At 39.1% G+C, this 14,494-nt stretch overlaps 2 protein-coding genes and 1 pseudogene across 3 annotated transcripts; all 3 read right to left on the reverse strand.

The window, feature by feature from the left end:
• Nucleotides 1-4,003: 4,003 nt before the first annotated feature.
• On the reverse strand, nt 4,004-8,351 carry LOC113321503 (putative disease resistance protein RGA1). Of its 2 annotated transcripts, XM_026569418.1 has the most exons (6): nt 5,958-8,351; nt 5,557-5,656; nt 5,327-5,447; nt 4,689-4,973; nt 4,527-4,597; nt 4,004-4,413 (listed from the first exon to the last, which is right to left on the reverse strand). In XM_026569418.1, the coding sequence occupies exon 1, from the start codon at nt 8,220-8,222 to the stop codon at nt 5,961-5,963; it is 2,262 nt and encodes a 753-aa protein (XP_026425203.1). In that variant the 5' UTR covers nt 8,223-8,351; the 3' UTR covers nt 4,004-4,413; nt 4,527-4,597; nt 4,689-4,973; nt 5,327-5,447; nt 5,557-5,656; nt 5,958-5,960. The 2 variants fall into 2 exon arrangements, with proteins under 2 accessions (XP_026425203.1, XP_026425210.1); XM_026569425.1 differs by lacking the exon at nt 5,557-5,656.
• Nucleotides 8,248-9,644, reverse strand: LOC113274463 (putative disease resistance protein RGA3). Its single transcript, XM_026523848.1, has 2 exons — nt 8,405-9,644; nt 8,248-8,261 (listed from the first exon to the last, which is right to left on the reverse strand). The coding sequence occupies exons 1-2, from the start codon at nt 9,642-9,644 to the stop codon at nt 8,248-8,250; spliced, it is 1,254 nt and encodes a 417-aa protein (XP_026379633.1).
• Nucleotides 9,645-10,210: 566 nt separating this feature from the next.
• LOC113274470 lies at nt 10,211-12,948 on the reverse strand (annotated as a pseudogene).
• Nucleotides 12,949-14,494: the final 1,546 nt, after the last annotated feature.

Genomic DNA, 14,494 nt, shown 5'->3' on the forward strand with positions numbered 1-14,494 from the left:
TCTTGACGGTAGCCTCTGTCAACTGGTCTCGTAGCTCATCGTCGTCAATTGTGTTATAAGGGAGTTCCGACAGGCCCTGTTCTACGCTTTCATCGGGAACCTCCGCTTCCGTCATTGTTGTATCAACGTAATCTGATTCATCTGCAGGTGCTCCCTCGGCTAATTTCTATAAGCAGTATACATGCCCCCCATCTGGCTTGGAAAAGCGTTGAAAACTGGGCTTCTTTTCTTGTTTTCTCCTCTTCTCCGTCGGGAATACCAGACTGGAAGGGCTAAACACGGACTTGACCGACTTCGGTTTCTCATCTTCTCCCCATTTTGGTAACATGATAAGCTGCACTTCGGGTATCTCATCCTCTTCTTTTGGCATGTCGTAGAAAATTGCATCCGCCATATATGCTTCTTCTGGATCGAAGGGGTTGCTTGTGGCGGGGATTCGGTATTGTTTGCTTCCAATGTTGGTTTTTGCGAATTGGTGGTATGTCGATGCAAGTACCTTGTGGTTGAGCAGCCAGCCTCGCCCCAATAACACATGGAATGGCGTAGGTCCTGGATGGGGCCAACCTTCATGACCAGGTTGACAATCCCAATGGTTGTCTGTGCGTGGCCTCCAAACCCTTTAACCGTTGTAGTCCTCATTTTGATCTCAGACCGTTGCACTCCCAGAAATTCTAGTGTGTGTACGGAAATTAGGTTCAAAGACGTGCCTCCATAGATAAAAGCTCTCTTCAGTGGTTGCCTGTTGATATGCGCTGTGAGATATAAAGGTCTGAGGTGTTCCCCGGGGTAACATATGTCTTCATTTGTGAATACGATTATTTCCTTGGGAAGGAGACCGCAAGGCCTCCCTGCTGGTATGGCTGCTATATCCTTAGACGCTTATTTGACCTGATCCTCGCTGAAGCCGAGTGAGTCAAAGAACTGTTGAGATAGTACCGTTTTAGTGAACTGGATAGCCACGCTGTATGTGTTTGCCAACGTTGGGTTATCTACTTCAACTGCACATGCTTCCCCTTCGTCATCATCCCACGGCTTCCAGTCATCTCTGCTTGGGTCATGGGTTAGCATAATGACTTGTTTTTGGGTTGCCTTACCACCCTCCGGGCTACCCATCTCAATCTCGCCGATTCCCAATTTCTTATGGAACATTCTTCGAAGGTTAAAGCAGTCAATTATGGGGTGATGTACCCTGCGGTGGAAATGGCAATATCTGGCATCGTTTGTGTAAATGGTGCTCAGATCCATCTTTGTTGGGGGTAGTTGAACCTCTTTGTTTGCTATCCATTGTTCTAACAACCCTACGATGTGGTGGAAGCGCTTGTCTTCCCAACCTTCTCGGTTATTATTTACACGAGTATTTCGGGGTATGGTTGATACGGTGTTAACCGAGTTTCGCCAGATGTAGTGTGAGCTTGGTTCCTCGATGCAGTCGGCGATTCTTGCAGCTGCTTCTTCTAGTTCTACGAACGTGGGAAAGCGAAAGCTGACCAAACTTTTCTTGAAGGATGGGCTCATTCCTCTTACATAGATTTCCACTAAATCTTCCTCCTTAACGTCCTCGTGGAAATCCAGAGTGAGGAGGCGGAATATGGCAATATACTTCCCTATTTCGTCGCCTGGGCGCTGGTTGCACTTGCTCAGGTCGGTGGTCGTGACTTTACTTTTCGCTGAATAATTTTTTTTAAGGAAGTGTGTAGACATGGTCGTCCAGGAGATGACGCTCCCTGGCCTCAGGTTATCGTACCATGAGAATGTTGTGTCGGTTAACGACTTTGGAAATTCTCTGAGACATAGTTTCCTATCGGTTGCCCGATCATTCATAGCGGATAGGAATCGGCGGAGGTGTTCCCTTGCGTTTCCCTGGCCGTTGTAGACTTTGAACTTTGGTGATGTGTAATCCTATGGATACTGATACTCTGTGATCTCAGAGGTATAAGGACTCGCCATGAAGTTGTAGTTGTCTTGTTTTAGGACTCTGTAATTCATCTCCAAGTACTTTGCCACTGCCTCCTGTGTCATAGCTATAGGTTCCTCCTCTTTCTCTTCCACATTCTCCGCTTTTTCTTTGGCGCTTTTTGCCGAGTTGGATGCCTTCATAAGCTTTCTCAATTCCTGCTCCCTGCGTATGTGGTCTTCTAGCTCCTTTTACATTTCTTTGAGAGAAGGCTGGGTAGGTGCCGCCTCCTCCGTTTCCTGCTGTCTGTCTTCTTCACGAGTATCTCCTGATTTTCTTACTTGAGTGATCGGGTCTGTTACTATTCCTACTCTATCGCCTTCAGGGTTGAGCGGAGGGATGGTTGGATTCTCTATCGCCTCTGAGCTGGCGCCTTCTGGGTGTGTCATGGTGGGCTAGGAACGAGTCTCCGAATGTGGTCGCCAAATGTTGAGGGGTGAATCTGATTCTGGTCCTACCCGTCCTAGCTTACACCAAATGACCTCACACTACTAAATGTGGTAAGAGAGAGAAAGAGAGTTGCCTTTCCATTGTACCTTGTCCTTTCTTTTATAGGCTTTCCTAAAAGCCCTCTTTTTACTACATCGTGATGCATGTCCTAACACCTCTTCATTACCCTTAATGCCATTCTTTAACATAACCTTTCCCTTCTTCATTAATTTCTCCCTTGTCCTCCTACCTTCATGGGTATTTCCTACTTGGACTTGGCCTAGTCCCCAAGTCCCCATATCGTAACCCAAGTCCACATTTCATATAATAAGAAGATGATTACCTAAATTCTCATTTAGTGATTGTGGAATATAATTGTCAGATTTATGACAACTACATTAATTATGATGCATTTATCCAAATCCAATATTCAACGATCATCACCAGAATTCTCTCAACATGGAAAACTCCAAACCGTGAAAACTTAACTAGAACAGGAATTGAGTTTCGCGCGATTCCCTTTATTAAATTATGATTTCGGAATTACAAAAAGTAGCCAATTCTTCCTTGAGCTTCTTAATTAGGAATATTCAAAAAGAAAACTTGAAGGGGAGAAAAATAAAAATAAAAGAAGAGACGAACATTTCTGTAGTGGTGTAGGGTTTTTATAATCTGATCACTTGGATTTCTCCTCCTCTCCGACTAAATATTGTTTACTTACACCATGTTTGTTTACTCCTGACTCATCTGAGTCGTCTGGATCTGAATCATCTGGATCTGAGTGAAATCATCTGACTCATCTGGATCTGAGTCGATATGTTTGTTTTGAGTCAGATCTGACTCATCTGACTCAGAAATAAGTGAGTCAGTGGTTTGGTCCCATGAGTCAGGGGTATTTTGTTACCTGACTCAAATGAGTCCGAGTCAGGGGTTATGTCTGAGTCAAAGGTCGAGTCAGATCTAACTCAAAGTGGAAAACAAACGGTCTGACTGCTGACTCGGTCCGAGTCAGGGGTTGACTCAGATTCAGACGCCGAGTCAGCTGCAAACAAACAAGTTCTTAGTCTCCCTTCTTAATTTGTTATGATATTGTTTAATTAGTCTCATCTAATAGTATTCAAGTTTCACCGTATATTTTATCTTTAGAAGGTTTGGCTAGAAAATCCTCTACACAAGAATTATGTGGACATAGTTCAACAATTAGAAGGCTATCTACTTTGCAATAACGCACAAAGAGCATTAGTCAATCGTTAATTCATATTCAACCCCACATACTGTCTATTGTTTTGTGCCAGTGTGCCGTATCATATTCTTGTCCAAGAAATTTGTATACCGATATGTCGCAAAAATTATCTTGAATTACTTATCAAGTCATTTTTCACATGTTAGAAAATTACAGCATATACAGTGACTGTGCATTTGTGTTCCTAGTCTCCGTTCATATTTACTTTTGTTATGCAGGATCGATTCAGGAACAAGACTGCCTACACAAGCAGATTCTATATTTTTAGGCTTGATCGACAATTGTTTGAAAATTTTAAAACTAAACAAATATCGGTTACTGCCATCAATTGGATTCAACTTTAATGGTATGATTGAACTCCAACAGCCAACTAAAACTAAAAGAGTGAATAACAGCCGTTGTTTACTTCCCAGCAATATTTCAAAGATACACATACAAGTCTTTTGTCATCCATTCCACCACTTGAACAATCTGTGGGTTTAAAATCTCATCTAGGCTATTTCATCATTTTTCTTATCCAAGACATTTCTATGGACGTAAGTATATTCCTTCTTTTAATATCCACATAATTCTAATCTAAAATGCCAATTTTTTTCAGAGCTAAATATCTATCCTAAATCTGCGTTATTGAGTTCTGATTATCCCCATAGCAACCAACATGACGTTGGCAGATACGTTAAGAAACAATCAATGAGGAGAGGCATCTTCACGGAGCATGAATCTCGGCAGCCCCTGCTTTATCAGCTCCGCTGGTTGAATAGTATTCTTGTAAATCCACTACATGCAGCTGCCCAATGAAACCAAACCAAATCAGAATTAATTTGTGGCATCCATCAGATAAGCAGGAGAGTAACAACGCAAAATAAAACCCAAGGAGGTTACAGTTACAATTGAACATACCTGCAGGCTACATTAGAACTACTAGGATCGAATCACTTTATTTTTTTGCCTCTCCTTAGCCGTCCAAACACCTAAACCGAATCCAAAGATAGTTAATAGTAAAATTAATCATATATGAGGAGCCAAAAAATGAAACTAGATAAGGAGAGAAATTAAAAGTACCTGCTACTCCATCAAATTAATACACTCTACTCCAATACGTGGATCTCCTCACTAATCATCACTTAGATAAGTTCTACACCAAGGGGAAATGGCTGATGATTATTGTCGGCATGGAAGACCATACTTGTGAATCTGGCTGTGACTTTAGCACCGGGTAGTCTTTCAAAGTCAATACAAACGCTGTAGGTTTATCAACTAGTTCTCAACGGTTTCATTAAACTGCGACCTAAACAAAACAATTCTCTGCCACAGGCTTCCATTTTTCCATGAATCCATTGTCAGCACCTGCACCAAGTTGGTATTGATGTCAACAACAGAAGAAAAAAAAAAGGTGACTATGGCAAAGGGCATTTCCGGAGCAAACATCATTCAGGTAAATATTGCAAAGGCAACCAATACCAAAACATCCAACCCAAGTGCAGAGTAAAGTACAAAAATCTCTTGGTTTTTCCAAATGTTAAATCAACCAAATACATTGGCAGATTGAAATATTTCAAATAACGACCTGAAATCTTGTCGATAAGTTTGAGATATTCACTAAATAATCATTCTTTTCCCCCCAAAGCCTTGCCAAGTAGGTGATAAACTTGATAATGGAGGTACCGATTGTAAATAACAACTGCTGAAAGACTACTCACAAATATGAAGAAGGTTGAGCTCAGTACACTACTATTAGGACTTGATAATTGTCCTCCACTTTATCATCTCTGCTGCTTCCAAAAATATTTGTTATTTTGTTTTAATCACTTGTATTCAGCGCTGCACAACAAAACAAAACCAAATCAAACATAATAGGGAGCCTGAGAAACAAAATGGAGAACAACATATGAAGAAATATGTAGAGACATAGAGTCACAATTGCACATACCTATCTCTGGATTAGAGAAGGTAATGTGATTGTAATTCATATCAGAAACATAATTCATATCGTCTCCTGTCCTTAGCCATGCATGCATACACCTATGAACCTAATAAAAGGAAGTATACATCAAACAAACTTAATTTCCGTGTAATGATATAATTTTTGAAAAAAAAGTATACGCACGAAGTATAAAATCAAATTGTGGAAACATACAGATATATATATACACGTAAGAAAAAATCTCAGTAGAATACACCATTTCCATTTCCATATGCTATAATAAATCTAACCGGAAGATATAGAATGATATTAACTACATGTTAAACCCAAACCTTGGAACAATATAATAGAATTTCATAATTGTTGAACCAACTGAAAATGAAATTATAAGAAAAGGGAGACAGTACCTCTTACGCCATCAAATTAATCAAGTCTTCTACAACAGATGGATCTCCTCGGTGGTCGTCTCTTTGAATAAAATCAACAGCAAGTTCTTGAAGAAATGAGAGATTTTTGAGATCATAGTTTAAGGACTCCTTCACTCGTGGGCAGTTCCAAATGACTAATTTCTGAAGAGAAGTCCATCCTCGTAAATCTGGAAGAAACTTGAGAAGTGGGCAATTGAATAAACCCAATTTCTGAAGAGAACCATTGTAGAGTTCAGAGCCACACAGAGCAACTACGTTCTCATTCTCATCATCATTTATACCAAAGCCTTCCAACTGATTGCACTCTTTAATTCCCAGAGATTGAAGATTACAATTGTTTTGGAGTATGCGTATTGGCAAGTATTTAAGCTCATCAATATCCTCCAAACATAGATGTGTGAGAGATGTCATCTGGCTTCTCCCAACCGAGCTTACTAACTTGTGGTCGACCTTCACTAATTCCAAATACACCAGAGAAGGAAACAAGGGGATTTCTGCTAAACGTTTGCAGCGAATAATCTTCAGATACTGAAGGCAAGGATATGAATAACTCAATTCTTCTAGACGGAACATATCAGTAAGAAGTAGATCTATTAACGAAGCAAATCCGCTAATATCTAAACTCTTCAAAGACGACAATCCCGTAAGATCAAGATGACCTAGACATGGGAGCTGGCCAATAGATGCTGGAAGTTGTTTAATTCCTTTGCAACTTATGAGTTTCAACTCTACCAAATTTGGAAGACCATATGGAACACACATCCACGTAGGAAGGTCACACCCATTGAAGTACTCAATACGCAAGCTTCTTAAACTCGTGGGAGGTTGGAGAGCTTCAAATACTTGAAGATGACACGACTTCATTTTAATTTTTTTCTTCATTTCACCAAAGTTTAGACACAATCTACGAAGATTCAGTTTTCCTTTCAAATCTGCACTCTCAGCATCAATTGGTTCTTGCACATTCTGAAGATTCCCGATCCGAAGCATTTCAAGAAAGTTTAGGTTTCCTAACTCTTCGATACCAACATTACCTTCGGGTTCATTAATTATTGTTTCTGGCACCGAGTAAACCAACTTCTGAAGGAAAACTAGTTTTCCCACACCCAATACCGCTGGTGGATCACACCAATTGTGCCCAAAGTATCTAAGTTTTGTCAAATGTTTGACATTTCTAGGAAGCTCACACTGGAAAAGATCCACAAACTCAAGATTGTTGAGGTTAGCACAAGACTCGGGTAACACGGAGATCCTAGTTCCATGTAAGTTAAGGAATCTTAACTGAGTTAAAGCTCCAAAATCTTCGGGTAATGCTTCAAGTAAAGGACACATTCTGAAATTAAAAATGCTCAAATTCTTAAGACCTTCCACGGACTCTGGTAAGGCTTTAAATTTTTTGCAGGAACTGACGTCTAACGTTTCCAAATTGGAGAGGGTGATGACAGAAACAGGTAATTCTTGGATTGGGTTGAATGACAAATTTAGGAATCTAAGATTTTTCAAGCCAGAAATCGATTCTGGAATGAATCTTAATGCACAATTATTGAGATCCAGCGTCTGCAAATTAGAAAGACTTGTGACGGAATCGGGTAGTTCTACCATATCCGTATCGGAGACTTCAAGATATCTTAATTTTTCTAATGACTGAATGTTTGTAAGAAGAATTTGAACACCAATACCCATGTCATTCAATACTAATGACTCCAAATTATAAAGTTTATTGATGGACTTATCAGTTTCTAATTCACTAAGATCAAGAGAGGTAAGACGGAGGTACCTTAAATGTTTTAGCACACTCAAAGAATGCCACTTTGGTCCTGGATAAGTATGATCTGGTGAGCGACCCACATATAAGATACGCAAGCGTTTATTTTCTGAGAAGATAGAAGGATCCAGCTTCGAACCTTCAGGGATAAAAAGTGTCCGCAACTTCTTCGCGTAACTTAAGCTTTTCAAAAATGTTGTTGATATTTCTTCACCCAAATCCAACTGTAATCGAAAAACTTTAGAAACATCTGCAGATTTACTTTCCTTGAGAGATAACAATTCATTTTCCCCAAAAACATCTTGTGCAAGATCGTGCACAAGATCATGCATCTTGCATGTTTTAATGTCGTCCACTGCATTCTTCTTGAAATTATGAAAAAAGGAGCTCCTCGCAAGACTTTCAAAATAATCACGTCCAAGGTCTTCGATTGATCTTTTGTTTCTTGTACCAGATTGTTTGAGAAATCCTTCTGCCATCCAAAGATGAACCAAAGTTTCTTTACTAATCTCCCAATTCTTGGGAAAGATTGAGCAATAAGAGAAACATTGTTTCAAGTGAGATGGCAAGTAATTATAACTCAGTTTTAATACCGGTAGGATTTTTCTTTTGCTATCTGAAGTATTCCAGGTATCATCGTCCCTAATTGATATCCAATCACTTTCTTTATTATTTGAGCGCATTAGACCTCCAAGAAATTTTGCTGCAAGTGGTAAACCACAACATTTTTTTGCAATTTCTTTTCCTATGTCTGTCATTTTTGGAGAATCTAATGCTCCACCAGGAGAAAAGGCTTTTTTCTGGATGATAGACCAACATTCATCATCTTCTAATTGTTTCAAATTGTAAGGAGGATTACTCCCCCTAACAACAGATGCAACTTGGGAATTGCGTGTAGTAGTTAATATTTTACTCCCTGGAGCACCAACGAGCAACACAGACATGAGGCTAGTCCATTGCTCTAAATCTTCATTCCACAAGTCGTCTAGTACTAGCAAATATCTTTTCCCATTTAATTGTTTTTGAACTATATTTACTAATACATGAAAATTTGAAGGCTTATGGAACTTAGTTTTAGTAATCGACTCCATGATATTTACTAAGATGATTTCAATATCAAAAATTTCTGAGACATGGACCCACATTGCTAGCTGAAACACTTTGTTTACCAACTCGTTTTTGTAAGCGAGTTGTGCAAGTGTTGTCTTACCCAGCCCCCCCATACCCACTATGGATATTACAGAAATGTGTTCAGAGTATTGATAAGGATTGACGAAAGATGATGTTGGTGATGATGATAATGGTATTGGTGAGGATGTTGATGAAGAAAAAGAAGATGTGGTATGGGTTATTAAAAGTTTTGTTATGCGAGATTCATCATCCTCCCTTCCTACAATTTCTGACTCATTAACATGCGATGTGTCTTGCCGGTCCAGTTGGTCAGTACTTTCACCATCAGGAATAGGTGTAGTAAATTCCAACTGAAACCTAACCATATCCTTGGTAATTTCATCTAATCTTTTGTTAATCTCTTTGATTTTTTTACCCATTTTCAGATGAAAAGCAAGTGGAAGTTTTGAAGAAGATGCAGTGAGATTGAATACCTTATGCTTCGAGCTGCCTTTTTTATCACAGCGACGCATGTTCTCGTAGGAGAACTCATCAATAACGTCATCAGCGTCATAAGCAATATCCTTGAGCCTTCTCAGCCAGAGCCTTACAAGTTCTTCCTTCTCTTGCCTCTTCTCTGCGTCTGCAATCACAGCAAGAATCATTTCCAAGGTACTTTGAAGCTTCTTTAAATCATCTTTGACCCCCAAAGCTGAACCAATATCTTCAGAAACAACACCCACCAGCTTTTTTAGGATTCCTGTGGCACCACTCATAAGAATGTCTTCCATAGTGATCAGATCTTCTATGTGAACGAAGAAACAAGAGAGAAGAAAATCGGATTGGATTAGAAATAAGAAAATAACTCTAGTATAACTCTTAGATACAGTAGGTGTTTATGTGTAATATAGAGGATAGCATTTTGCTGTGAGTTTATAGATGGAAGATTCCAATAGAAATCCCACCAACATAACAATTAACAAGGAATAGCTGGCAATGGTATTTAGTCGTTGATATCTGACATTATCTTAATTGAATTGCCGTAAGAGATGCATAAATCTCAGATTTGGATCTTACTGGAATGTATAGTTAAACAACTGTTAACAGTGTCTGCCATGTTCATATGTTATGTTGCAACAATTGCCAATTATTTAAAACGCCATTTAATGGTTGTCTGTATCATGTTCATGTATTCACATTGAATTCATTATAAAAATGCATAAACTAAATTATAAGTGATGGGACATGTTACCTGATTTTCTCCCAAGGCCATCACCCAGACTACGAACCTGTCAGATCCATCCTAGTGTGTGTTAACCTGTCATTACCTATGAAAAATATTATAAAAAAAAGTAAGTTAATCAAAAGTCCATAAGTTGTAAAATGTTCCGTTGTTCAGAACATTCAAGGCTTCATGTGGGATGAAGACAAGGTTAACAGCATCCATGTCAAAAGTAAGTTAATCAAAAGTCCATAAGTTGTAAAATGCCATCTTAAAGCTGCTAATTGATTTGTACACAAAGCAAAAAAAGAAAGATTCCAGAATAGTATTCATTTTGAAAACCAGCACTATAAACTTTTTAACTTCAAGGCTATGTCTTTTAATCTAGTTAACATATTTGATAACTTTCTTGCGGCAAGTATTGCCAAAAAGTGTAATCTAAGTCATCAATTCTAGATGGTCCACAAACAACTTAACCAATCTGATTCAGGAATTTCAGTCAGATCCTGATTACAGTTGGGCCTTGTATCTTCCTAGCTACACTGCTCAAGTGTTGGCAGGTTCAATTATCTATTTTCTTAAATAAAAAAAATGGACATCGAGTTGAACCGGACTACATAAAGATAAAAGTAATTCACATGTTTGCAAGACATTCGAGAAACTGATGGAAAAACTGGTGCATACAGCCAAATCAATCACTAATAAACAAGACCCATATACTAGTTTATCAAAATAACAGAAGAGCTGGTTAAGACAATTTATCAAATAGCTAGCTGGTACGCAGCAATCCTCTTTCTCAAATTTCAGCAAGCCAATGTATCCACAATTCATATAATACACGATAGAAACATAGCAGAGAGTGATAATAAAAGCGAGGTACTCCTCTTTCCTGAAAATTTTAACTTCCCGTCACCGGTGCAAAACATATTTGCAAGCAAATCTAGCCAAGATATAACAATACCTGACTATCTGAATCATGAGCTACGTCGAGATTCAGTAGTCGAAGTATTTAGAGTGCCATGCGAGAATATGATCACTCAGAAACCCTCGTCGATCGGCATCTTCTGAAACCCTAACCTCTTTCTATATTTCTATACTCTACTTACAACATATTCTTAGTCCATCCTCAATAATACGCATGGACAATTTTTGTGCACGACATTTACTGTCCGTACGTGTTGCAGAACTTTCTAGGTTTCACGTGGAATGAACAAAAAAGGTTAATAATTAATGATGAGTTTCAAAAATGCATGACAAGATCTCTCCGTGGCATTAAAGCAATAGGCCAAACCCATGATTGTGGTTTCCGAATGGATGCCTACACACGACATGATGTTCCGTTTGTCTAAGGTTGAAAGCCTCGCCTGAATAAAATAATACTGTATCGGCAAACAAACGAACAACAAGAAAATAAATATAATACTCCAGGAAACAAATAATAAACAAAACAGGGAATGGGGTAATGCCACAAACATATAGAAACTTTTAATAAAGTGAGCTTATGAATTCCTCATCTGAAACCAGTGAGGACATAGTTTCAGGTGGAAGACAAATCTCTAAATCCACACTCCCTCCACCTTCACAACTTGGGTATGACCATATATTCCCACCGGAATCAAAAGCTGACCCGCTACGTAGAGCCAATGCCTTTCCCCAACCAAACTCGCACCCATACATATCAAATCTTGGTGAACTACCAATGGTGAGAACAGGCTGACCATAGAAACTTCCGATATGAAGAAACGAGGGATTCATTGACCAGTTATTCAGCCACTCACACACTTTATCATCTGTTCGACCAGCTACGGCCTCATGCAACAACCAAGCTGCCCATCCAAGCCCATGGTCAAGTAGCTCTCGCGTCTTGGTTGAACCCATCACTACTTCGGAAGAACAACCAAAGTAGTCCATGGACAAGGGTGGTTTCAGTCTTGACCTGTCGTTGATGAGCAGCCTGCAAGTCGTTTCCTGCTCTCCTGGCCCACAGCGTGCCCGTGTAACCGATCTCCAAACTAGCGCACTCAAGGCTTGTAGCGAAGAGATGTTATCAGTGCAGCATTCATTATTTGCTTTGGTTTTGAGTTGGGAGATGAACTGAGCTGAGAAATGAAATATCCTCTTATCAAGAAGTGGTGGCGTGATGTATCGGTCAATGAACTCATCATGGTGGGAATATGGAAGGTTGATGCCACAATACTCTGCTTGTTGATGTTTTTCCTCCGGAAACCAGCGGTTAATGATGGGAGGCCGTGTAATGGACTCGATGTTTCCGTTTGATTTACAAATTTTTCTGCCCATGAACTAAAGAAATGCCAGAAAGAGGTGCCGTCACCCACAACATGGTTAAAAGAACAACCAAGAAAAAAACCATCAACTAGCTCCGTAACCTGTACGACAAGCAAAGGCTCGGTGTGACCATCATGGTTTATGGAACCATTTAAAGCAAAGAAAGATTTCACAACTGGGGGTACATTGAGTGGGTTCAGAATATCTGCAACTGCGACACATTCTGCAATTGCGTAGATGAATTTAGCTCCTTGGGAGTTACTGCAATCTATAAAAACTTTATACGAAGGTGGATCATCTTGTTTTTTGGTTGCTAAACGGCCAGAAAGTGGATAGAAATGGTCAAGGGTGAGAGAAAGTGAGCTCTTGAGTTGATCAATGATTTTTCTCATAGGGTCATCTTCATGATCAGACAAAGGTGTGGGTTTGGCAAAGAGAAGACCCTTCTGCAATGAGTGGGAAGAAAGCATAGTTAGATCCCATGGAGATAAATGGATCTCTTTATGTGCTTCATCTGGAAGATGGTGCGGCTTTATCATGCATTTTGAGATAATACGAACAACTTCCTTTCTTGGACTATTACTCATTACTGAAACCAAATCTCAGCAGTTACAGGTCCAATTAGTTCCTGTTGTGAGTAGCAACAAAAAAGAGAAGGGCTTTTTTTCTTTCTTACAAACAAAGGGTAAAATTTTATTTAAAAACCGCGCATCTCGATTATAAATTAAGATAGAGACAAAGAGTAATCCTTGAACGTATCAAAATTGATAGTGATGTTATAGAGAGCACATTTACGTATCCTGAGATAGCCCAGGGAAAAAAAAGTATCTTGAGATCCGGAGATATGTAACCTATGGATTACTTAACCAAATAGTGTTTATATGAGACAGAAACTGCAACATCAGTATGCATCGGCAATTGCTATGGCGGGAATCATGGCAAGTCCCAAAAATGGAACATAGTCAAACGTAAAACCTGTATTGCACAAGTATTTTTCGCCCACAGTATTGCACAAGTATTTTTCGCCGTCAGCGGAACATGCGTGGCTAGAAATTAGTTCCTAAATGCAGACCAACAATCGAAGCCCTACGATTTGGGAAAGTGAACCTTTTGTGAGAACTCTATAAAAACTGAAGAAAATGATACCTTTTGATACCCCGAAATGCCAAACACAATCAAATGTTCAAGTTAAAAACTTAAGCAACTAGGAATTTTAGTCCACAAAAGTGTGTTAAATCAAAAATAAGTCAATGCCATTGTATGGATCTTAGAACAAATTTGCAGGCCGTCTTGTGGACAAGGCAGTCTAAGCATTCGCCTAGATCCCCAAACTGTTGGGGCCCAATTAATTTTTCAAGTGTTTTCTCAAACTTGGTCAAAAATTTTACAGTTTCAGTAGTACGTAACAACTACAAGCGTGACTGAATTTTTAGGTGTTGAAACCAAAAACCAATTTTTGGGGTACTTCATGACAAACTACCTGTTTAAAACCCAAAATCTAACCAAAGTTGCTGAAATTTTATTTTTGGCCTTCGCCCGCATAGCATAATACAAGTTGCCGCGCTAAAATCTAAAATCTTAGCTCTCACCCTGATTTGGTAACCCGTAAAAAGACCCTCGACTTTTGAGTTCGCAAACATGTAAGACGACCCAGATGATATGTTCTTATTTGACCTGTACAATGCATCTAAGCTCTTTAGAAAACTCCTAAAAGTCATACAGAGGAAAAAAACTGGTCACCGAATCATCACCTATTTACGTGCAAAGTAAGTCATTTTTTTCTCTTACAATTGGGTGTTGCATTTTTTTTTAAATATGCGCCTGCAGTAAGTGTGTTTAGCTAGCTAATCTGTTCTACCATGATTGATTACAGCAACTTATTTTGTTTTCTGTATTTCTTGCGTATTTATGTTGCTTTTGCTTTCACACCATTAAGATGTTATGTTGATCAGCACTACTAAGCGCTGGTAGATCTTGATTTCTCATGGTTTTCATTTTGAGATGATTGTAATTAATCAACTTGTGACCAGAACAACAATATTCACCCCACAGCATTCCACAATTTCCACCGACTGGAACATGCGTTAGTAGTACATGTTAAGAACAACAACAATCTTCATAGAGCTTATTCAA

Source organism: Papaver somniferum, chromosome 1 (assembly GCF_003573695.1).
Source record: "Papaver somniferum cultivar HN1 chromosome 1, ASM357369v1, whole genome shotgun sequence".
NCBI lineage: Eukaryota > Viridiplantae > Streptophyta > Magnoliopsida > Ranunculales > Papaveraceae > Papaver > Papaver somniferum.

Coding starts and splice junctions, on each gene's coding strand:
- LOC113321503 (XM_026569425.1), bottom strand. CDS start 8,222: ATGGCAGAAGGATTTCTCAAACAATCTGGTACAAGAAACAAAAGATCA.
- LOC113274463 (XM_026523848.1), bottom strand. CDS start 9,644: ATGGAAGACATTCTTATGAGTGGTGCCACAGGAATCCTAAAAAAGCTG.